This window comes from Eleutherodactylus coqui, chromosome 6 (genome assembly GCF_035609145.1).
Source record: "Eleutherodactylus coqui strain aEleCoq1 chromosome 6, aEleCoq1.hap1, whole genome shotgun sequence".
Taxonomy (NCBI): domain Eukaryota; kingdom Metazoa; phylum Chordata; class Amphibia; order Anura; family Eleutherodactylidae; genus Eleutherodactylus; species Eleutherodactylus coqui.
This window is the reverse complement of record NC_089842.1, coordinates 39,112,365-39,136,374: the sequence shown is the minus strand read 5'-3', so window position 1 is coordinate 39,136,374 and position 24,010 is coordinate 39,112,365. Positions and strand designations below refer to the sequence as shown.

Sequence of the window (24,010 nt, the reverse complement as noted above, 5' to 3'; positions counted from 1 at the left end):
TCTGGCATGATGGTTACGTGCGGCGTCATCCAGGCCAGAGCTCTGCGCATGCGCCCTGTGCGGGACACCTACTAGCGGAGACCGGGATCTGCGGGAGAATCGGTGCCGTGTTGTCAGCCTCCTGATCCCGGGGCCCATATCTCCGCCGCAGCCATGAGCTTCTTCGGCTTCGGGCCGGCCGCGGAGCTGGACATCACGCTGACGGACGCGGAGAGCCGCCGGCGGGTGGAGCACAAGACGGAGGACGGGAAGAAGGAGAAATATTTCCTTTTCTACGACGGAGAGACGGTGTCCGGCCGGGTGACGGTCAACCTGCGCAACCCGGGCAAGAGGCTGGAGCACCAGGGGCTGAAGATAGAGTTCATCGGGCAGATCGGTGAGCGGAGGGGGCGGGGACAGGTGCTGCTGGGGGGCGGGGAGCTGTCATCTGCACCGGGGGACTACAAGTCCCAGCATGCTTTGTGCCGTACAGGCTTATGGGAAATGCATGTACTGCTGTTGCGCAATCCTGAGGCTCGGGGATGTGTCATCTGTGCTGGGGGGGACAACAAGTCCCAGCATCTCTCATACATATCAGCCTTTTGGGAAATGTATGCACTGCTGCTGTGCAGTCCAGAGGCCTGGGTGGGCTGCTGGGATACTACAAGTCCCAGCAGGTGCTAAGCTGTGTTAGGCCGCTCTCACACGGGCGCATTGTCATTGTGCAATTTTCCCTTGATTGACACTCAGTGCCAATAGCCCATTGATTTGATAATCGCGGTACGTTTTTTTGCTCGTGTGCGTATTACTTGCATAAAAAAAAATGGCCGCATGTTCTACTTTGGCGCATATTACGCTGACATGCACGCCAAGACAGTGCGTGGGGTTTGGCGGTACGCATGTCATGGCGTAGCGCTGCATGCCCACATGAGACAGATTCGTGGATTCGTGCGGCTAGCTAGCAAACTTGGTCGTGTGAGTCTGGACTTACTCTTTGCCCACAGTGGGCAGCCCTGGCATGTGGTGGCACAATCATATAGTCAATAGTTGGCTTTGTGCTGCCCATTGCCTTGTAGTGTCATGGGGCGAATGCGTTGTTTTTGCGGAGAACGGCGCCGATGCCGCATGTCGTCGTGCAGCTTGCTCCGCGCTGAGGTGCGCCTACTCTTAAACCGCTTGCGCTGTCATGTGACCGCGGTATTAGCGGATAGGACCGCTTCTCAACCGTTGTGCACCAAGGGCCCGTTCATATCGGAGGTTCCGCTCGGCGCCGATATGACAAAATAGCGCAGTATTTAGTGGTATGCTGTAAAGTAAAATGCCGGTTGGCGTGCCGGGAGCCTGATGGCATCCGCTCTGGTCCGTGCAGCCAGTATGGCGCTGGCAGAAGTCGGATCTAAAGGCTGAGGCCTTTTCGGTATATGGCGCCGAATACACGAAATGCGCGGGAGCCTCAGTCCAGATGTGAGTGGCGCCATGGGTCATCCCTCAGGCACAGGCTGGTCTCACACGGGCGTATTATCAGGGCACGCTGCACGCAATGCCACATGTATTGGGCCACTCCCACCAGCGATATATATAATTTTTTTTTTTCACGTGCGTATTACTTGTGTGAAAAAAAAAATGTCGGCATGATCTATACCGGCCTGTAAAACGCAGGCATGCACATCACAACTGTGCATGGGGATTGGCGGCACGCAGCAGATACGCATCTCGTTACATGCTTGCTGTTTGCCAGTGAGATTGGCGCACGGCACGCTGGCACACACGGTTGTGTGAGCCTAGCTTTACACGGGATGAGTATCGCTCTTGCGCTTTTACATGGCCGCCCGCCATGCAGTAAACGCCTCGCTCATAGATGAACATCTAGTCGCTGACTAGTCGATTCATGCGCTGTAATAAAGTGACTAGCGACTAATGCGCAATCTGTTGTTCCGCGCCCCGCGGGATCCCGCAGTCACACGGTACAACTATCACTGAAATCGCTTGTTTAAGTAATTTTTCGGCTAGTCGGCCCGTATAAAGCTTCTCTTCAGGCTCGCTCACACGAACAGGCTTGCACAACGTATTATACGTGCGTCATATGCAGTGAATAGAACCCAGTGATCGCAATAGGTTTGTTTACATGAGCGCAGTTTTTTACACAATGTGCGATTGCTTGAAAAAATATGCAACATGACCTCTCTTGGTGTGCATTTGCGCACCACAAAGGCCCGTTGAAATGCTGTGTAACTGCGCATGGCGTACGCAGAAAACCTGCGTATTTGCAGCGAATATACTCAGAGTATCTGATTTTGTGCGCATTTTCTCTCTTGTGTGGAGGGCTCAGCACCACACCATTATGAAAGCTGTCCGAAAGAAAATCTGCCCTTGTTGCCCATAGCAACCAATCACAGCGCAGCTTTCATTTTACTTCAGCAGTATGAGAAATGGCAGCCAATCACAGCGCAGCTTTCATTTTACGTCAGCAGTATGAGAAATGGCAGCCAATCACAGCACAGCTTTCAGTTTACCTCAGCGGTATAAGAAATAGCAACCAATCACGGCGCAGCTTTCAGTTTACCTCAGCGGTATAAGAAATAGCAACCAATCACAGCGCAGCTTTCATTTTACCTCAGCAGTATAAGAAATGGCAACCAATCACAGCGCAGCTTTCATTTTACCTCAGCAGTATAAGAAATGGCAACCAATCACAGCGCAGCTTTCATTTTACCTCAGCAGTATAAGAAATGGCAACCAATCACAGCGCAGCTTTCATTTTACCTCAGCAGTATAAGAAATGACAACCAATCACAGTGCAGCTTTCATTTTACCTCAGCAGTATAAGAAATGGCAACCAATCACAGCGCAGCTTTCATGTTACCTCAGCAGTATAAGAAATGAAAGCTGCGCTGTGATTGGTTGCTATGGGCGACATAGATTTTCTTTTAGACCGTTTTCCTGGCAGTGTGGTGCCGGCCTACCTTTCCATGGGGCACCCCGTATTATTGCATGAAGTCTGGTCAGATATGGGTGATGTGTAATTGGTGCAGATGCACACAGTGATTAAGGGGGTCTTCCTAGAATCCTCTGTCCATCAGTCCCATAGAGATGAATGGCGCAGCCGAACGTATGCTCGGTCGCCACGCCATACAGAATGGCGCTATGGTGTCCCTGTCCTCGGTGGGTCCCAGTCATCGGGCCCTTACTGTGGGGATAAGTCGTCATCCTGAGAACTCTTGTATGATGTGACATCTGCAGATTTCTCTTATACCGTGTGTTTCACTTCTCCATCTCTGCTTGCTGTCAATGAATGGATACGTTCACATTGAGAAGCTGAAAATGACTCTTGACCGAATACTTCTCACAGCTGAGGGTTTGTTAAAGCGGCTTTACGCAGGACAACTATCTTCTGAATAGAGGCTTGAAATAGTCGCTAAACCGTACGAACGGCTGCGGCTTGTTCGCGAATGCTAAAGCGCACGCCGCCATGCTAAGCTGTTCACTAGTCTCTGGAAGAGAGGGATTACCTGTGTAGACCAGACCTGCTCTGTCTCTTAGCGATGTTGCGTATAATCGCTACACGTATGCGCGCAGGACGCGCTTTCCATAGGATAACTGGAGAGCGCAGCGTACTGCACACGAGTGCAAAATCAGAGCCATTATCCGCTCTGTGATTAAAATTGCGGCATGCTGCGATTCTCCACGGTGAGCCTATCATTAATATAAGCTCATTGCGGAGATCTTTTAGTGCTCCCCCTCCTCCCCTGCGGCGAAGTATCGCTGGCGATATTCTGTCGCGGCCGTGGTCAGGCGGCCTAAAGCGCTCACTTATGAACAACTGCTGGTTCATTGTGAATGGAAGCGGGTGTCCATAATGATCCCCGGCCCGCTGCGCCTCCATTCACTGAGCAATGGTCTTGTGTACACGCACAGGAAGGATCTTTGGTGGCATGGCCTGTCGTCATCTACGCCCGACGGATTGTTCCGTGTAAAAGCACCCTAAGTGACTGGGGGATGAATCATCCTTCGGCACCCGGTTTATACGGAACAACAGTCTCTCACGTTCGTTCTGTCAAGCAACTATTTTGACGATGGTTGTTCCATGTAAAGCCGCTGGGTTCACACGGGGCGGATTTGCCGCGGAAATTTCGTGCGGAATTTCATCGCGGCAAATCCGCATGCGGCCGCTAATCCCAGGATTAGCCAGCCAAGTGGACAAGATTTCTCAGCAAATCCACTGCGGCTAATCCGGCAGAAACCGCTGCTGCGGCACGGCTTTGCCGACCGCAGCTGCGGATTTGCCGAACGCAGCATGTCTTTTTTTTTTTTTCCCGCTGCGGCCGCGCTCTCCTCTATGGGAGCGCCAACCGCAGGGGAAGAGCGAGCGGCCGGGCCGCTTCAAAGCCGCCGCTGCGGTCCTCCCGGCGGAAATGTCGTGGTTTTTCGCTGCGGCCAAACCGCGATATTTACGTCAGGAATCTGCCTGTGTGAACCCAGCCGGCCTTGTTCACGGCACTGTTTTTGATTTACGTTTACCTTTCCATCAGACCAGAAAAACAAGATAAAAAAACTTATGTCTGAAAAGCCCATTTACACGCAAAGATAATCTTTCAAACGATTGAAAGATTGACAGTTTTAGCGATCGTTTTGCATAAAGTGTTTATGGACACTTATGTCCATTAACACTTTATCAGCTTCATTTGTGTGCAAAAGGGCCTCTGGTAGCCGTTAAAGAAAAACAATGGATCTGTTCAAAAATGGAAATCAATTATGTGAACAGGGGATGCTGTGTACATCAGCAGCACAGATCTCTGCCCGTCCTGATCGTTTGTTACACTGTATCATTTTTGGAGTCCAGGCTGTTTACCTCACAGAGGATTGTCTAGGCTGATACAACTGTAACACTTGTAAGGTCAGGATTAGAGATGAGCGAGCGTACTCGGATAAGCACTACTCGCTCGAGTAATTGGCTTTATCCGAGTATCGCTGTGCTCGGGTCTAAAGATTCGGGTGCCGGCACGGAGCGGGGAGCTGCAGGGGAGAGCGGGGAGGAACGGAGGGGAGATCTTTCTCTCCCTCTCTCCTGCCCGCTCTCCCCTGCTCCCCGCTGCGACTCACCTGTCAGCCGCAGCGGCACCCGAATCTTTAGACCCGAGCACAGCGATACTCGGATAAAGCCAATTACTCGAGCGAGTAGTGCTTATCCGAGTACGCTCGCTCATCTCTAGTCAGGATGGATGTAGGCAAGAATGTTCATGTTCATTAACAGCAAGTAGAGATCTTAAATATTGCGAGCAGGTAAGTAAAGTGTAAAGTTTGAAAAGTTTTCCTTTTTATATAAAAAGTTTCAAAAACAAAAGTGACAGACTTTATGTGGAGAAAATGTTTTTTATTGTACGGCAGCGTCTTGTCTGAATACCCGGACTCCGTAGAACATGACTGATATGTGAGGCGCGGTGCTTCCTGTAATCTCGCACCATGACCGCCAAGATGTCCTCCTGTCATTATCCTTCACTTTTCTCAGTGATTTGACCATTTTTGACTCTTTATTGTATAACATTCGCTTTATTCTAGCTGCCCTCATGGTGGATGTAGAATGCCGCAGTTGCCTTGGTAACAACATCAACTTCCTTCTCTGTTGTAGTTCTCATTGGTTAAAGGGGTTGTCCCACTTCTTAGATTGATGACCCATTATCAGATAGATTATTAAAGGGGTTGTCTAGTTAACAGACCATTCCTGCTTCAATAGCGCTGCCTGTATTAAAATAATAAGCACAACTGTACTTGCCCCTCTGCGGTGGCTGGGATGCAGCGCTGTGGTCCCGGTGATTGTTGTGACAGATGATGTCACAAGAAGTCATGTGACCGCTGCAGCATCACGTTCCCAAATTCCTGACATCATGGAGCTCAGCATGTAAGTGCTGATGCCAGGTGAACAAGCTGTGATTCTGTAGCCTCTCATTGACTGCAGCGATCACCTGATTTCCTGTGACATCATCTATTAATACAGGCAGCACTATTGAAGCGGGGTTGATTGCTATCTGGACATCCCCTTTAATTTTAGAAGTGGAACAACCCCTTTAAAGTGAGAAAAGTGTAAAGCTGCAGCCCAGGGAATCTGTTTCTCAATCAGTGACTTAAAGGGCTTATGCCACCAGAAATATATGTCACCTCTCCATAAGATGGGTGATTGATGACTGCTGGAGGTTTGACTGCTGGGACCAGGGATCATGAGGATGGCGCAGCCGGAGACCCTGTAATAATTGGGGTGGTGGTGAAAGCTGTATATGGAGATGGCCAAGGGCATTTTCATTAAGTCCATAGAAGTGAGTGGAGCGCTGGTCACACGTGTGCCACTCCATTCATTAGGGGGTCTTGGAATGTGCTGTTGTTGTGATCAGTTGAGGCTACGGTAATAGGGAATGTTGGGAGATTTCAGCACTGAAGCCTACAGAATAGCGAGTGCAGCTCTGGGGTATAATACAGTATGTAACTCAGGATCAGTACAGGATAAGTAATTTATGTACACAGTGACTCCACCAGCAGAATAGTGAGTACAGCTCTGGAGTATAATACAGGATGTAACTCAGAATCAGTACAGGATAAGTAATGTATGTACACAGTGACTCCACCAGCAGAATAATGAGTGCAGCTCTGAAGTATAATACAGGATGTAACTCAGGATCAGTACAGGATAAGTAATGTATGTACACAGTGACTCCACCAGCAGAATAGTGAGTGCAGCTCTGGAGTATAATACAGGATGTAACTCAGAATCAGTACAGGATAAGTAATGTATGTACACAGTGACTCCACCAGCAGAATAGTGAGTGCAGCTCTGGAGTATAATACAGGATGTAACTCAGGATCAGTACAGGATAAGTAATGTATGTACACAGTGACCCCACCAGCAGAATAGTGAGTGCAGCTCTGGAGTATAATACAGGATGTAACTCAGGATCAGTTCAGGATAAGTAATGTATGTACACAGTGACTCTACCAGCAGAATAGTGAGTGCAGCTCTGCAGTATAATACAGGATGTAACTCAGGATCAGTACAGGATAAGTAATGTAAATACACAGTGACTCCACCAGCAGAATAGTGAGTGCTGCTCTGGAGTATAATACATGCTAAATTAGGACACGATAAGTAACCACCACCTGTGATGCACAGGATAAATTGTGCGTTGCCTGTGTTAATTGCTCCTCTGGGATTATCCTTCCAAAAGCCTCACAGGATACGATGAGAACAGAACCACTTGAGTATCAAAAAACATGGCTGCTTTCTTTCAAACACAGCACCACCTTTGTGCAAAGGGTTTTGTCTGGTATTGCAACTCTGTTCCATTGAAGTGAATGGATGCTGAGCTGCAATACAAGACAGAAATCATGGACAAGGGTGGCGCTGTGATTGGTAGAAAGCGGCCATGTTTTTATAACCGTGGACAATCCCTTTAACTATCTCATTCCAGGTACACATATCTATAGGTTTTATGTTTGAACAGGACCCTTCATCAGTTTCAGTATCGCTATATATCTGACTAAGGGTCCTGTCCCGCCCTGAAATACGTTAATTGTACCAGGAATAAAATCTGTAACTTGCCTGCCCCCTGTGGGTCTTCAGCGGTCCTGTTATTCTGTCCTAACACTTGAATGGTTCTGTTCTTATTGTAACATACCTAGGTTGTCAGGGCATGCTGGGAGTTGTAGTTTGGGTACATAGAGACCCTTTAAGTTGTGTAAGTTGTACCGCTGGCAGTTCTTCTGTCTCTCCTTCCCCCTTGAGGTGGAGCGGTCTCCAGGGGTCAGCCATGTGTACACATGTACTGATGGGCCCCCCTCTTATGGCTTCATGCTGAGTCTGGGAATGTTGAGCTCCTACTGATAGAGGAAGATCAAATATTATTCTTCTCCAGAGTCGCCTTGTGAACATCTTCCACCTCAAACATCAAGCATCTCTACAGTCACGGCCACCAGCCGAGCGCCCCCTCTGCCCCGGAGAAGCGGAAGCAGCTGCTGCTCCGAGGTTACTTGTAGATGGACCCTCAGATGAGACTCCTGCTGTAAGATGCCACTTGTGCTGCATCGTCTACATTACATGATCTATTCGTCTTACCATGTAAATCCACTTAAAGGGGGTTTTCAGAACTTAAAAAAAACTTCACAGACTTAGAATTTCTTAATTTAAAGAAAAAGGATATGCTTCAACAGCGCCCATCCATCGCTGGAGCCCTGGTGCTCGAACCCAGAGGAAGTCGGCGGATGGTCACTGGCAGTACATATAAACCACTCAGCCAGTGATGGGCTTCAGCGGCTATGGAAGAATCGCCACTGAAGCTTGTGATTGGCTGAGCAGTCATGTGCTCAGTGAACCGCACATGACCGACCGCCTACCAGGTTCAAAGCGGCAGGCACCAAGCTAGAGTGCAGTATGGGATGCAACTGGAGCATAACTGAATCCCTATACGATTATAAAGAGTAACTGCACTTTTAAAAAAAACTTTTGACATGTTAAACTTTTTGATCAGTGGAGTCCGGATGCGGAGACCCCCGCTGATTGCTGAAATGGAGAGGCTGCAGCCCTTACCCGAGTGCCGTGCCCCTTCAGTGGTCTTTACGGTCTCAGCGGCTGAAGACAGACACTTGTATATCCATAGAAGTCTATGTGTCCATCTTCCGCTGCAGAGAGGAGCTGACGAGCAGCGAAGACCGCTGAAGGGGCACAGTGCTCAGATGAGTGTTGCAGGCCCTCAATTGGAGTGATTATCGGGGGTCTTGGCACTCGGAGCCCGACTGATCAAAACGTTTGACATCACTCTGGTGTCAAAGGGTTTTAAAAAGTCCACTTACCCTTTAAATCCAGAATTACCTTGGCTCTAGTAGTGGGACACTGAGTCTCTCTGGATTGTCATCAGGGGGCAACGCCTTATCTCTGGGATGTCCTTTGGAGACAGGGGGTGCAAATTTACAACAAACAAGCCCCCCTTCTCTGTGAGACGTCTGCTTCTACATTGATGCACCATTAATCCGGTACCTGGGTTCCCTTTCCTCATTTTTTAATGCTTGCATTATATTCCTGCTGGGTCACACTCTGCCAGAGGGGACTCCGGTTGTCTATGTGCACACACAAAAATGATCAGTCATTCCGCAAAAAACGCTACGCTCATGCGTAGGTTATGGCGAGTTCTTGTACCAAGATTGTCGTGTCCCTCCACCCAGAAATAAATCCTTCCCCCGTCCCCCTGACTCCATATCTGCAGTCTCTTTGTCTTGGAGTTCTGCTGTTCTGCAGACTCTTCAGTTTCTAAGAGAAGTAGTTGTTTCCGGTCATCCACCGTTGTCAGCCATACTAGCTTTGAGTTTTTTCACCCCCAAGCTCCTCCCCTTTCCTCCTTCAGCTCTGCCTGGCAATAAGTCACAGTGAGACACCCCTCCTTACATACTCAACTAAATAATTGTCGGCATAGAAGGTGAAACATTCTCATCTTTCCAGATTCCAGTTTATCCATCAAGTTTTGTGGGAGATGGTTGCTAACCTATTGGAATTCCCAAAGTATCACTTGCTGGGTAGCCAGAATTTACATGTCACGAACTAGGCCTTATCGCATGTGATGTGCGTGTGACGGCAAGGGGTTGATCTACTTCAACTCCCTCAGTTCTGTACCAGATACAAGATGGAGCACAGATCACATGGTAACGTATCGAAGTGAACACTCTTATCAGGGACTACCAGCTCTTATAGAGCAACAAGGACTGAACTTAGAAAGTTTAAAGGGAACCTGTCAGATCCCCACAGCTTCATAAACTAACTTATGCTGCTGTTAGGAGACGTGACAGGGAGCCAGTTGATGTATTTTTTTACACTCCCATGATACAGCTGTCTGCTTATCCAGTATTAAGTACTTTCAACCAAACTCCAGAATGGCTCCTCCCACAGCAGTGACATCACCACAGGTCCTTCAGCCCATTGTATCTCTGTGGTGGCGGTAGGTCGGTGTCTTCTGTCAGGATCGCTGAGATAATTATGGCTTAGTTGTGTTATATTGTCCTCCCTTTCCAAGAGCCTTAACTTTGTTTTTCTTCTGTCGGTCAGGCTCTGTGTTTTATATTTACTGTAGGACATGCGATGAGGTCACCAGGGAGGGATGGAGTGATGACGTCACCAGGGGCGGAGCATGAGAAGTACACGCAAACATACATACATACAAACGGACAAGTGGTCATTAGTAGTCTGATGGTAGAGCATGTGCACAGAACTCTGAGAATAGTCAAACTTTCTGCACACACGCTCTAATTGAATTCAATAGGAGCCGCCTGGAATATCAACCAGCGCCACTGTGCTACGATTAGGTCAATCTGCTTCCTACGCTTACCATAGTGACAAAAATCAGCTGATCATCAGAGACCCCACCGATCATCCTAGGGACAGATCATCCATGGCAAAAATCAAGTCCAAGACAACCCTTTTAACTATAGTAAGCCCTTCCTGTGAAAGCTGGAGAAGTCGAAAGTTCGGACTCTGACTTCTAGGTAGTACTTGATCACAGGTTTAGTTGCCACTAAAGCAACAAAAGTGTGGAATGCAATGCAATGTAATGCGTTTCGCAGCTCGCAGACCTCTTCATCAGAAATATATATCATACGGACCACATCTTAGTCCTAATATGTTGGAGCTAATAGACCACAGATCTGCTCTTCTTGTGTGTGGCCGGAAGCTTGAAAAACAACGACTAATCGCTGGTGCCGTAGATTCAAACCTTGTGGCAGGGTTTAATATGTGAAAGTTTTAAAATACAACAATGCGCAATACTGAAGTATAGCGTTATATTTTATAAGCAATCAAACGATCACAAGTTCAAGTCCCTAAGGGGAGCTAAAAAATAAAATTAGAAATAAAAAATACCATTAAAAAATATGACTCATCCTGCGAAAGACAAGCCTTCGTACGCAGAACCCACGTCAAGAAGTGACATCAGGGCTTATCTCCCTGCCCCAGATAGATGACAGCACAGAGTTCAATTAGCTTTAATAATAGACTTTAAACTCGCCATATAAAGGTACTGAATATTCGTGCTGCTGGTAAATGATAGAAGTGCGCTTGTGCCATCAGTAGAAGATCGCGGATCATGCGGTTTGGAAGCTCTCTTCCTACATATGTTTCTATGCCAGTGAATAGATGCCATTACCCTTTTTCTGTTACCTCACTTTTTACCGTTTTCCTCTACAGAGCTGTACTACGACCGGGGAAACCATCATGAGTTTGTCTCATTGGTGAAGGATTTGGCGCGTCCTGGAGAGATCTCACAGTCCCAGAGTTTCGATTTCGAATTTACTCACGTGGAGAAGCCATACGAGTCTTACACGGGGCAGAACGTGAAGTTACGGTACGGATTCTGTAATGAGCTGTATTTGGGAATTTCAAGATTGAAAGGTGTTTTGCATAACTAGGGTTAAAGGGGTTGTCCCGCGGCAACAAGTGGGGTTATACACTTCTGTATGGCCATATTAATGCACTTTGTAATGTACATTGTGCATTAATTATGAGCCATACAGAAGTTATTCACTTACCTGTTCCGTTGCTAGCGTCCCCGTCTCCATGGTGCCGTCTAATTTCAGCGGCTAATCGCCCGATTAGACGCGCTTGCGCTGTGCGGTCTTCTTCCTGGTGAATGGGGCCGCTCGTGCCGGAGAGCTGGTCCTCGTAGCTCCGCCCCGTCACGTGTGCCGATTCCAGCCAATCAGGAGGCTGGAATTGGCAATGGACCGCACAGAGCCCACAGTGCACCATGGGAGAAGACCCGCGGTGCATCGTGGGTGAAGATCCCGGCGGCCATCTTGCTAAGGTAAGGAAGAAGTCGCCGCAGCGCGGGGATTCGGGTAAGTACTAAACGTTTTTTTTTTTTAACACATGCATTGGGTTTGTCTCGCGCCGAACGGGGGGCCTATTGAATAAAAAAAAAACCCGTTTCGGCGCGGGACAACCCCTTTAAGCGCTAAACTTGTGCCACAACACATCATATGGACGAAATTGGCGCTATAGCCACGCTACGTCACATTTTGATGTCAGTGAATGTGTTCGCATTTGAACTTGCCAGTTACAGTGGTTTCACACGAGCGACAAAATCCCACGATTTGCCGCAATGCGACAGTGCTACAAATCACATGTATGTGAAGCCGTGCTTTCCATTGGGTTCCTTCACATTAGAGATGTTTTGTAGCCCTAGCTGCAGAAAAAAACCCAAATACATCACCTAACAGCTGCTGTTCACTCGGCCGCATCTTCTCCGCAGCTCCCTGACACGTCTTTAGTCTTCTGCCAGCACTTCCTGGATTGCAGGTTCAAATTCTCCGTCTCCAGGAAGGACTGGCTGTGATAGGCTGAGCCATGGAGCTTGAGAGCCAATTGGAGCCAGCACTCAATGAACCAATCACAGCCATTCCTTTTTTTTCATTGAAAAGCTGTGAATGGTTCATCGAGCGCTGCATTTGATTGGCTGAGCCGCGGTACTCGAGAGCTAATCACAGCTAGCGCTTCCTGGAGACAGGGAATTTAAACCTCCAATCCAGGAAGTGCTGGCAGAAGACTAAAGACACGTGTCGGGGAGCTACAGAGAAGACACGGCAGAGTAAACAGCAGCTGTTAGGTGATGTATTTGTTTGCTGGCAGTGAAGAACAACACTCGTATGGTGCAGAGTGTTAAGGTAGCAGTATGCAGTCCTAAGCTCCCGGAAGGTTGGGAGTTCAATCCCTGCACGGTTCAGGTAGGCGATTTGGTCTTCCATCCTTCCGAGGTCGGTAAAATAAGTACCAAGTTATTTGGCACTATGCAAATAACTAGATTGTACTTATTTTTATTCCGAAGGCTGAAAAAATTGTACAGATCTTTTACATAGCTGAGGGTTTATTATAATATATCCATTCTTGACAATCCTCTGTCAGCTAAACACAGCAGCCCTGCAAATCTCTACTGTCCTGATAGCTTGCTACAATGTATGGCCAGGCTTATGCTAGTGTGTGGTCACAGCATATTATGCCTGCGGGTTATACCTGCGTAATACGCTCTACAAATCTTCTATAGGCTGCCATGTTGCCACTGACATGAAAAATCACAACATGTTCTATCTTGGTGTGTATCATCTGCGCAGACACGCCAGGATAGTGCATGGTGGTTGCGGCATACAGAAAGTACGCGATGTCATGTGTACTTACTGCATGTCACTTCGTCTGAGCCCAGCCTGTCAGTATAGCATTGTGCCGATAACTACAAATGGCAATGAGGGCCCTTCCACACAGTCACATGGTCATCTGTGAAACATGCACATTTTTATTCTAAAAGTGGATGAAGATGTACCATTCAGCTGACCCATAAGCTATAGTGGGTTAAACGTATGCCTTGCTACATATACGTTTCCATGTGTGGTTGCTTTTTTTCCTTTTTGTGGGATTGAAAAATGAAGCCTACCACACTTCTCATCCCACAAAAAAAAGTATGAAAACATGTTTTTTTTTTCTTTTTTCATTTTTTTTAAAAATTGCGGTCAATGGAAAATGTCTGGAAATGTATAGCTGTATGTTTCTATATGCATTATGTATGTTTTTTGTTATCAAATGCCTAAAAGAAGTGTGTTGCACTTCAAAACTTTATTAAGGGGCAAAAAAGTTTACATAAACTGATCAAAACTTGTCAAACTTATAGAAATGCATAAAATAGGTGTTTTTTTTCATGTATGTTTCTAGCAAGTGTGAAATGTACGTGACGGTACCATTGTGGACGGGCCCTAAGTATTGTGTGGAGTTGGTTTGTGCGTTTCCTGTTGGTTGTCACCTCTGCCTCTCTCGCTGCCCAGGTACTTCCTGCGTGCCACCCTCAGCCGCAGACTCAACGATGTCGGTAAAGAGATGGATATCGTGGTTCATACTCTGAGCACTTACCCGGAGCTGAATTCTTCCATCAAGATGGAGGTGGGGATCGAAGATTGTCTGCACATCGAGTTTGAGTACAATAAATCCAAGTAAGTCCGCATCCAACGTCCTTGTCGAATACTGTGTTTCCCCGAAAATAAAACAGTGTCTTATATTAATTTTTGCTCAAAAAGGTTTAACTTTTTTACATGTATAGCTGCCTGGATACTATTTAAATTGACTTTTTTAATTAACTGTTAGCAGGGCTTAATTTTGGAGTAGGGCTTATATTTCAAGCATTCTCAAAAAGCCTGAAAAATCATTTTGCATCCTCAAAACTTCTGGAAAATCAGGCTAGGTCTTATTTTCAGGGTATGTCTTATTTTCAGGGAAACAGGGTAGATCCGAAACTTAGTAGTCTGAACATTAATACAAGGTGATTCTCTCGCTAGGGAACCCGAACATTCCTCAGTTTTGTCTGGTTCCCTATGAACATCGTCCTGGATGAAGATTATGGAGCAGATTTATGAAAACTGTGAAAAACTGTCTTTGTTGCCCATAGCAACCAATCGGAGAGCAGTGTTCATTTAACCACAGTACTATGAGGAATGAAAGCCGCGTTGTGAGTAGTTTCATAAATCTTCCCCTATGTCTAGTGAATCATTACACCTCTCAACTGAGTGGACTGTATCCGTGACATCGAGACGTAAACACCAAACAGCCATCTGAATCGTGTTTTTTGGGGGGTCGTGAATACGATTGAACGCGTTCTTTTAAATAATGTAAAAGGGCATTTCTGAATAAGTCTGGTTATGGGTGTAACTACAGAGTCATGGGCCCGGGTGAAACAGTTCAGCATGTCTGCATGGGCGTCATTTCATTGTTGCTCAGCCACCAAAGCCGGCTGATTCAAAGCCCGACTCCTCTTCTCTGTCTGCGGTTCGGTCGGAGCGCTGGAGACACGGAGGAGCAGTCAGGCTCTGATGCTGTCAGGTTAGGTGACTGAGCGGCGTTGACAAACTTTTTCTCACCACCGCTCAGTCACCCAATCCGGCAGCATCAGAGCCTGACTGCTCCTCCATGTCTATCTCTCAGACCGCAATACAGATGAGGATTCGGGCTCTAATGCAGCCGGGTTAGGTGACTGAGCAGCAATACAATGAAGTTTGTGCTGATAGTAACTGTGGGTGAGCAGAAACACTATAATATGGGGTACACAGCAGCCATATCAGTGTGGTGAGGCCCGCCCCCTGGCTTAGTGGTCAGGTCACAATTGCAACCTCCTGTAGCCACTGAGTTCGGTGAAGGAAGTTACCGACGGACTGCTGCATTCACAAATTGGTGACGAATTGACGGAAGGTAACTTTCAACAGGATGGCGCAACGTGCCGCACATCTACTGTACGGATGATGGAAATTGAAAGTTATTTTGGTGACCGACTAATTTAAAAATAATCTGTGGCTGCCGAGATCGCCGGACCCGACACAACCAGATTTCTTCTTGTGAGGTTTACTGAGGGGCCGTGTATGCAGAAATAAACCATGAATAATTGATGCCCTCAAAGACACAATGCCGAGAGATTGCGGCCACTACAGGGGTCTTCACCAGTATGCAGACTCTCATACACAAGTGTTCGGTTGCTGGAAGAGGCCATTTCCAGGAGATGCTCCAGCCAACATACAAGGCAAATCCAGATCAAGTTTCATAGGGAACCAGACGGAAAGTACAGTTATTGGGGGACTGTCCTAGCGAGGGGATCAGCCTAGACTGTAAGGGCTCATTCAGAAATGGTCTGTGAAATAAGCAGCATTTTCATGGACCGAAACTGTGCGTCTTCCCTGCATATAGGTTTTGTTAGGTTTTTTTTTTTTTGCACGGATTAATTGCGTTTTTTTTTTTCGTGTGCAAATTAAAAAAAACACGCATGAGGGCCCCATTGATTTCATGCATGTATTGTGTATTCGCTGTGTATTTACAGGATCCCATTGACTTTGATGGGCAATCGAGGTCCATAATACGTTGGAATATCCCAGTGCGAATCAATGGGGTTTCAGATCTCCGTATTATGCACATATTGCGGAGTGCAAATACGCCCGTGAGAATCACCCCTAAGACTGCACCCACCAGGATTTGCACATAAAGTTTTCCAGGATTTTCTAGACTTTGGGATTTCCATTTTGTAGTTGCCCAATAATTCAGAATTAGGAAAAAAATAATGGATGCTGAACTGTCGGAATATTACGCTATTGATGACATCCGGGCGGTCATTGCATGTGACAGTACAGACATCACCAAGGTGCAAGATGCCTCCGTGCTTTCGCCCGTCACTCTCGGTCAATAACCAGTTGTGCCCACGTATTGGGGATTTGGTACTCATTTATATATTCCACTGTGTTTTCTCCTCTAATAGATATCACCTTAAAGATGTCATCGTAGGGAAAATCTATTTCCTTCTCGTGCGGATCAAGATCAAACATATGGAGATCGATATCATCAAGCGGGAAACTACAGGGACTGGACCGAATGTTTACCATGAAAACGACACGATCGCCAAGTATGAGATCATGGACGGCGCGCCAGTACGAGGTAGGGCCCATGCTGGCTGGTATAGGTTGGCAGCTCCTACTCATCTGTTCCATTTGGGTCATTATAGCTTACTTTGGATGTTTGCACCTGTGCCTGGGAATGCTTAGTGACAACCAGTTTGGCTGCCATGACAGAGGGTTGTCGCCCAGATTTTCTAGGCTTCTGAATGAATGGTAAATCTACAAAACAGTAAATTACTTACATCTGCATCACTTTGTAATTAGACGTTTTTGCTATTCAGATGTCTGGAAGAGCTGGATGACAACCCTTCCCCCCCGTGACCGATACGTTAGTTACAAAGGTACTTAGTGGGTATGAAGCAGGCTTGAGAGCCAAGTTCTCTGTATACCTGACTGGTGCAAACCGCTATCTCCAAATGCTGCTGTTTTGCAGCTTGCATACGCAGTCAATCCTTCCTGCAGCATGCGAGCTGTGAGCCAGGGGAAGTTCCCCCTCTGACTCGCCATCCGTCCCCTCGTGATGTGATCACGGGTTGCTGATGGTAGTCGTAAGGGGGTAGTGAAGGTTCGCAGGACTACAATGTACTTAACTATATTAAGTCCTGCCTGTGGCAAAGCCTAATATGTGATGGTTAAAATTAGAATATACTGCAATACTGACTATACTGAAGTATCGAATATAATATATACTTTAACATGTCCTGTGTCAGTTTATATTTGAAATACTGCCACCATGTGGTTGGATGACTATGTGACACACTAAAGCATTTACATATGTAGATCAGTAGAGGGGGACTTGACACTTAATTGTTTACACTGTGGCCCGCACTCACCAGTCAGTAGGTTAAGGGAGAAGGATCCCGCGACAGTCACCTGCAGTCGTTGTCCTAGGACAAGACCTCTGCCACACGGGTGATTTTTCTCGCGCATCAGTGCTACAATTCGCATGTATGTAGAGCCTATGCTTTCCTATGGGTTCTTCCACATAAAGGGGGGGCAGTCGGGCTCTGAGGCCCCCACCCTACCCCCCCCCAAAAAAGAAAAGAAAAATCCTCGCAAGTGGTTCTTTAAAGTCAAGCGCATTATCGCCACGAGATGTGATATTGCTGCGATTTCTTTTTTTTCCCCCCACCTCAATAAAAATTGAAAAGAAGTGATCAAATGGTGTCAATATAAACTACAGCTTGCCCTGCAAAAAAAAAGCAAGCTCACACGGCTATGTCAACAGAAGAATCCAGTTATAACTATTGGAACCCTTGGATGAAAAAAAAAACTAAACCAAAAACCCAAAAATGGCTGAAGAATTGGACCGGCAGTCATGGTGACTGTCACTGAGCATCTAACTAGCACACATTACTGAATACAATACTTGATAACTCAAGGACTTTTCTATTTTCTCACTAAATTCTGGACGCCTGCGCAGCTAGTGACTAACCTGACGCTAACGAGACCCACAAGCTGCCTGTAGCGACGTTGGCACTATGATGTTCCAATCTCTAATGGTGCCGCTGTATATAGAAAGCTTGTATTCTTCTGATTGATAAGATTTGAAGTTTGTTTTAGCTTTAACATTGTCTTATTCTCTCTGTAGGTGAATCCATACCCATTCGGCTGTTCCTGGCAGGATATGAACTGACCCCTACGATGAGGGACATCAACAAGAAATTCAGCGTGCGCTATTACCTCAACTTAGTGCTGATTGACGAAGAAGAGAGACGCTACTTCAAACAGCAGGTCAGCACCAGTATTACAGTGCCTTATAGGAGACCAAGACTTAGCTAGCTATGACAGTGGTAGGATTTAAAGGGGTTGATGCACCACTAAATATCCATTGTAAAAATAATTTAAAAAACGAGTATTTGCTATTTACGAGCTGTTTAACCCCTTCTCAAAACAGGGCGTAAACTTATGATCTCACGCTATCCAGCAGCGGTAGCCGGCTGTCAGTGATAGCCAGCTTCCCGCTGCAACAGCAGAGGTGCATCGGAGATGTGACCCACGCTGTTAACCCCTTCCCTGCCGCAATCTATGTAGATTGTAGCATGGGAAGAGTTCACAGAGAGAGTGCACTCCCTCTGCGACGTTGTTGGGGTCTTGCGATACAATCGCAGAGAGCCTGGCTGGTTGCCAGATACCATCTTCCTGTATTGCCATTGTCTACGATTGCCGCAATAAGCGATAAGGCATTGCAGGAGAAAAGTCCTGCGATACCTTATCAAAGTGATCATCAGTGGTATGCTGTAAGACACCCAGAGGGAAACACATGGTGTAAAAAAAGATAAAAATAAAAATGTAAAAAACAAATGTAAAAAAAACCAAAACCTTTTATAGGTGCTTTTTCTCAATAGGTTGCGCATGCTTTTTATCCTGCACGGCAAAAAGCGTAAAAAAAGCAAATTTTTAGCATTTTGCCTCCCAAAAACGCAATAAAAGTGATCAAAAAAGCCGTATGTACCCCAAAATGGTACCAATAAAAACTACAGCTCGTCTCGCAAAAAATAAGCCCCCTATTTACCCCCTTCATCCTAGAATCCTAGAATGGTAGAGTTGGAAGGGACCTCCAGGGTCATCGGGTCCAACCCCCTGCTCAGTGCAGGATTCACTAAATCATCCCAGACAGATATTTGTCCAGCCTTTGTTTGAAACTTTCATTGAAGGAGAACTCGCCACCTCCTGTGGTAACCTGTTCCACTCATTGATCACCATCACTTCAGAAAGTTTTCTCTAATATCTAATCTGTGTCTACTCCCTTTGTTTCATCCCATTGCTTCTAGTCTTTCCTTGTACAGATGAGAATAGGGCTGATCCCTCTGCACTGTGACAGCCCTTCAGATATTTGTAGACCGCTATTAAATCTCCTCTCAGCCTTCTGTTCTGCAAGCTAAACATTCCTCTTCTTCTCCTTCCTCCTTCGTCCTATGTCTCCTCCACCCCCTCCCTTCTATGTCTCCTTCGTCCCCTCCTTCCGTCCCCTGTCTCCTTCCGTCCTAATAAAAGGGAGCCCATGTGATGGAATGACATTAATGTGCCTGAATAGGGCACATGAGCACCAGTGATCGACCCAGTAGCCCCGTGACTGATTTGTGAATCCTTGCCCACCCCTTGTCTTCTCTATTCTTTTCCAGGAGGTGGTGTTATGGCGTAAAGGAGACATTGTGAGGAAGAGCATGTCTCACCAGGCTGCTATCGCCTCTCAGAGATTCGAGGGGACGCACCCTGACAACCGGCCTCAGTACAGCGGGGCGGCTGCAGGAGACCAAGAGAACGAGTGACTGCTTGTTCAGTAGGAGAACAGGTTCAACAGTGACTAAACAGAGACTGGACCTCTCCAAGCCCACCACCTGTGGTACCACAGACACTCGGTGGGTCAAGGTTGCAGAGGGATGAGACCAGCTTCACTTACCGGGCCGGCTGTCCGTTCCTCTTGCTGCTACTTGACTTTGAGTAACATGGGGGTGGGAGGGAGGGGAACGAGCAGGGCCTAGCCCCTTTAACCCCTTGTGTTTATACTTTTTATGATCTCATTGGCTTATCATTCTCACAGGCGGTCCCACCATCTAAGCCCGATACATCCGGATGGAGAACCAAAGGCTTAGCCTATACCCAGGGAAGGGTCTTACATATGACAAGTGCCCTCTTCACCTCGTGGTTGTAGAGTTAGTGCTGACCTTCGCTTATCTGTGTCTCGGTGCCAGTAAAGGACCTGTCTGTCCATTCCAAGCGCCTCTTACATGTGTGATGCTGCTCTTACCACTTGGGGCAGCATCACTCTGCATGACACTATTTCCCTGAGTCGGACACAAGTTATATGGATCCATGTACGTTATATAGACATATAAAGGTTTTGTTTTATTTTAAAGGGAGATTTTTAAAGAAACGCCAGCTGTCCTGCCAACCCTCATACAGGAGATCCATGATCAGGAAGAACCGAGAACCAGGTCTGTACATCAGAAGCCTCGTAGATAGAAGTAGCAAAGTACTAAAGGGATCGATACAACTTTTGCTGCCTTCACCATTCCAATAAGCTCATTTACAAGCAGCTAGCGAATCGCTAATAAGCTATATTATGGAGCTGTATTTCCAATATAACACAGCGGTGAATGAAATATATGGTTATATTTCAGCCTCTGTTGTCTTATATGGGGACGTATGGAAATGTGCTTCTCACCTAATCCAAATTTGCTTTTGGCTGCCAGCAGTAAACTACATACCTCAACACTGAAATTGCAATGCCAAGAAGGAAAAGTTGTAAGGTTATGCAAATATAGGAAGATATGCAAATGATCACATTTTCAAGCACCTGGCAATGTGGGAGGGGCTTCAATGGTATGAAAGCCACAGGGAAAGGAAGTTGTTTTTTTTTTGCTTAGCCACATGAAACCTCAAAAATCAGATGGTCTTGTGGTATGATTGTTCGATGTCTCCTGTCCATCCACGTGCTAGTTATTACCATTTCTTGTGAACTGAGACGGACAGAATCCTTGACTTGAGAGACCTTGACAAATTGCTATGCACGAAGGCCAAGATCTTCACCCTGTTGCTTGGCCCAGTAGTTGGAAGAATGACAAGCTCCAATAACACCAAGAAGTGTGGAGAGGCGAACCTCTGCACAAACTGATCATCAGATTAGAAGAATGGCGCATAGTGATCCATTCTGTACTGCCAGTGAAGTTGTACGTCACATCCCAAGCCTAGGTGTCTACAGAAACCATCAGAAGGCGCTTGCAGACATTGGGCTACGACCCAGACATCGAGCAACAGTTGTTCCATTGTCACTGCTGTCCTAGACTAGAACGTTGCAGAGCAAGACGGCAATGGACGCCGGAACGGAGATCTGCCCACTTCCATGATGAGTTCCGTTTTTGTCTCGGATGCAATGGTAGCTGGAAATTGGGCTAGAGACCGCGTAGGCAACGACATGAAGAAGCCTTCACGTGGGAACGTCATACTGGTTCTACTACCAGTGTTATAGCGTACCGTAGCCAGATCCCTCTAGTCTTCATTCCAGGTACACTAACGGCTCAGCATTACATTGATTTGATGGTTGAACTAGTGGTACGGCCATTTCTCCAAAGTGTCCCAGGACCCTTTTTCAACACTACAGTGCGTGGCCTAAATAGGCTACCATGGCCTGCAGAGTCTTCGGACTTGTCTGCTATCAAACTCAGTTGGGATCCAACAATTGCATCTTGATGATCTGCGTGTCCAAGTGCGGAACGTTCGTCAGACAACCATTAATATCCTTCCTGATAGCATGCCAAGGCGTGTAAGTGCGTGTATTTCTGTGCGTAGTGCACGTACTCCATACTGAATAAATGGAGAGGTTTTGAGTTTTTTCATCACTTGCATGTCTTTAGATCCTGCGATTTCCAGAATTCCACAACTTTTCCTTCTTAGTGTTGCGATTTCACCGTTGAGGAGTGTAGTTAAGGTGGCCTTGGATGAAATAACACTAGTTTTAACAATAGTGTATGTAATGTAGAGCAGTGGGCACTCGCAATACAAACGGTAAAAGTGATCAAATTAAAGAGCCAGTAAGCCTTTATAATAGTGTAGCAGTATTATAAGAGAAGTGTCTGATTTCATGTACACCAATGGGTGTAAAGGTTCTCAGCACTTGAGATGGGCACAGTAAAATAGTGATTATGGGCTGCAGGGAGGTTTCTGCCCTTTGTCATTCATCAAACCGAAGCGCGAATTTATGGTGTGAATTTCAACAAGGGGATTTTAACCCTTTAATCCGCAGCATTTCTGCAGTTAAAAAAGTTGGCCAAATCCGCACCGTGTAGTTGTGAATTAGGCCACTGTGGAAAGGCACCCTTAGACTAACTTCACATGGGCGAGTGTGATATCGCGCTCGCCAGCATCCGATTACCCCGCGGATGCGAGGCAGTTTTTTAAAATCAAAACCGTCTTCAGGGAAGTAGTGATCTCCGGCTCGGTTGATAGCCTCGAAGTGTCTCCCATTGTTCTCAATGGGGAGACCTTGCATCACACTCGCTTACACCTAGACCAGGGTACGATGCTGCTGCAGCCCAATTGAAAACAATGGGCGATGCAATGGTATGTCCAAAGATAGGGCATACATTGATTTTTTTTTTCCCCCTGCAAATAAGGAAGATAAAACAATACCTCTGCAGCGCCATCTATTGGATGGCAGCATTCCTGCAAATTAATGTTCGACCCTTTTATACAAGTCTTAACAAAAATTGAGAATGGAAAACCAAGCCAGAATACCATACACAGACAGCTGTTTTGGGGCGATTGCCTCTCATCAGTGTGCAGTAGGATTCTGGCTTGGCTAGTGAGAGGCCTATGACATGAGTCAGGAGGGGTATTGTTTCTCCTTGAGGAGAGCGCCTGGAAGGTGAGTAAAGAGACTTATGAAGCCATGCATGCTCCTCTGGGTAATATGCAAATAAGGAAAATGGAACAATACCATCCAATAGATGGCGCTGCAGAGGTATTGTTCCGTCTCCTTATTTGCCTATTACCCAGAGGAGCATGCATGGTCTCATAAGTCTCCTCACTCACCTTCTAAGTGCTCTCCTCAAGGAGAGACAATACCCCTCAAATCGCTCATGTGTGTGTGACCCCATTGACAAGAATGGGGTTCATATTTGTGCGAGATTTGGGCATCTCACAACGCACAAATCTTACATGAGAATATCGCCGGTGTCAATCCAGCCTCAGGGTGGATTAACATGCATCACATAAGTGCTCAACATTCATCCCAAGACTTCTCACTCCTGTGCATTCACATAGTGAATGGAGGTGGAGCGGCCTGAGATCTCTTCCGGCCACCAGCCTCCATTCTTTGTGAACAGGCAGTCTTCAAAGATAAACAACTGCCTGTTTGCACTGATTGAGAAGTTGCTCACTAGTTCCTTTGTTTTAGTGAGCTGCTAGAAATAGACTAGTAACTACTGAGTGAGGTCTCACTCTGTACCCGGTCGGGTCCTGTATTTACATCGGACAACTATCGCTAAAAACTGCTCATTTGGCTGATTTTTCAATTAGTTTTTAAAGCTGATGGTTGTCCCATGTAAAGCCACCCTTACTCAAACCATCTGCCACTGACCACCATTGCTACGGCTCAGAGGTTCTGATATTGGAAGCCAAGTCCGTTGTGCACTAAAACGGTTCCTGCCGATGTAATTAGTTCACGATTGTGTTAATTATAAGCTATTACTACAACTGGAAGAACAAGAGGGGATCTTTCTTTGCTGGAATTGTTCTAGAAAAAGACCAACTTTCCAATCCTCTCCCCAGTAAGGTCTTTGACCCTTGTTAATAATGTGGCATTCCATGTCTTAAAATCTGTGCCCGCCCTGCTGCTTTTGTATATGCTCAGCTTACCAGCGATCGATTCCTTCCAATGTACTTATGGCCTGGCTGACCGTCCTATATGTGAGATGGAACTGAAGAGGTTAAATTAAAGGAGTACGTCACTACTGGCAGTTCACATCCATGCCTTGTACAGGCGGTGTACATACCTGCCAAAGGGCAGTAGGAATGCTGCATCTCTATTCCTTATAGGACAAACCCATTGAAAATCCTAATCAGAAAAGCCAACAATGACCAATTTGCAGTCCCGCAG

At 46.6% G+C, this 24,010-nt stretch overlaps 2 protein-coding genes across 2 annotated transcripts in view; one reads left to right on the top strand and one right to left on the bottom strand.

The window, feature by feature from the left end:
- NCAPD3 (non-SMC condensin II complex subunit D3) overlaps nucleotides 1-200 on the bottom strand; it is a 46,367-nt gene extending 46,167 nt beyond the window's left edge. Inside the window, exon 1 of the mRNA XM_066606622.1 lies at nucleotides 73-200. The gene's annotated coding sequence lies outside the window, so the exon portion shown is untranslated. The remainder of the gene's footprint in view (nucleotides 1-72) is intronic.
- Nucleotides 36-19,860, top strand: VPS26B (VPS26 retromer complex component B). The gene is made up of 6 exons (XM_066606623.1): nucleotides 36-376; nucleotides 11,189-11,345; nucleotides 13,810-13,974; nucleotides 16,275-16,450; nucleotides 18,002-18,144; nucleotides 19,536-19,860. Exons 1-6 carry the CDS (start codon nucleotides 154-156, stop codon nucleotides 19,680-19,682), a joined length of 1,011 nt encoding a protein of 336 aa, XP_066462720.1. The 5' UTR covers nucleotides 36-153; the 3' UTR covers nucleotides 19,683-19,860.
- The last annotated feature ends 4,150 nt before the right edge of the window (nucleotides 19,861-24,010 follow it).

Bases quoted from the DNA above. Each gene is read 5' to 3' on its own strand.
- VPS26B (XM_066606623.1), top strand. From the start codon at position 154: ATGAGCTTCTTCGGCTTCGGGCCGGCCGCGGAGCTGGACATCACGCTG. The intron at 11,346-13,809 runs GTACGGATTCTG...CTCGCTGCCCAG, and splicing joins GGGCAGAACGTGAAGTTACG to GTACTTCCTGCGTGCCACCC. The intron at 18,145-19,535 runs GTCAGCACCAGT...ATTCTTTTCCAG, and splicing joins GACGCTACTTCAAACAGCAG to GAGGTGGTGTTATGGCGTAA.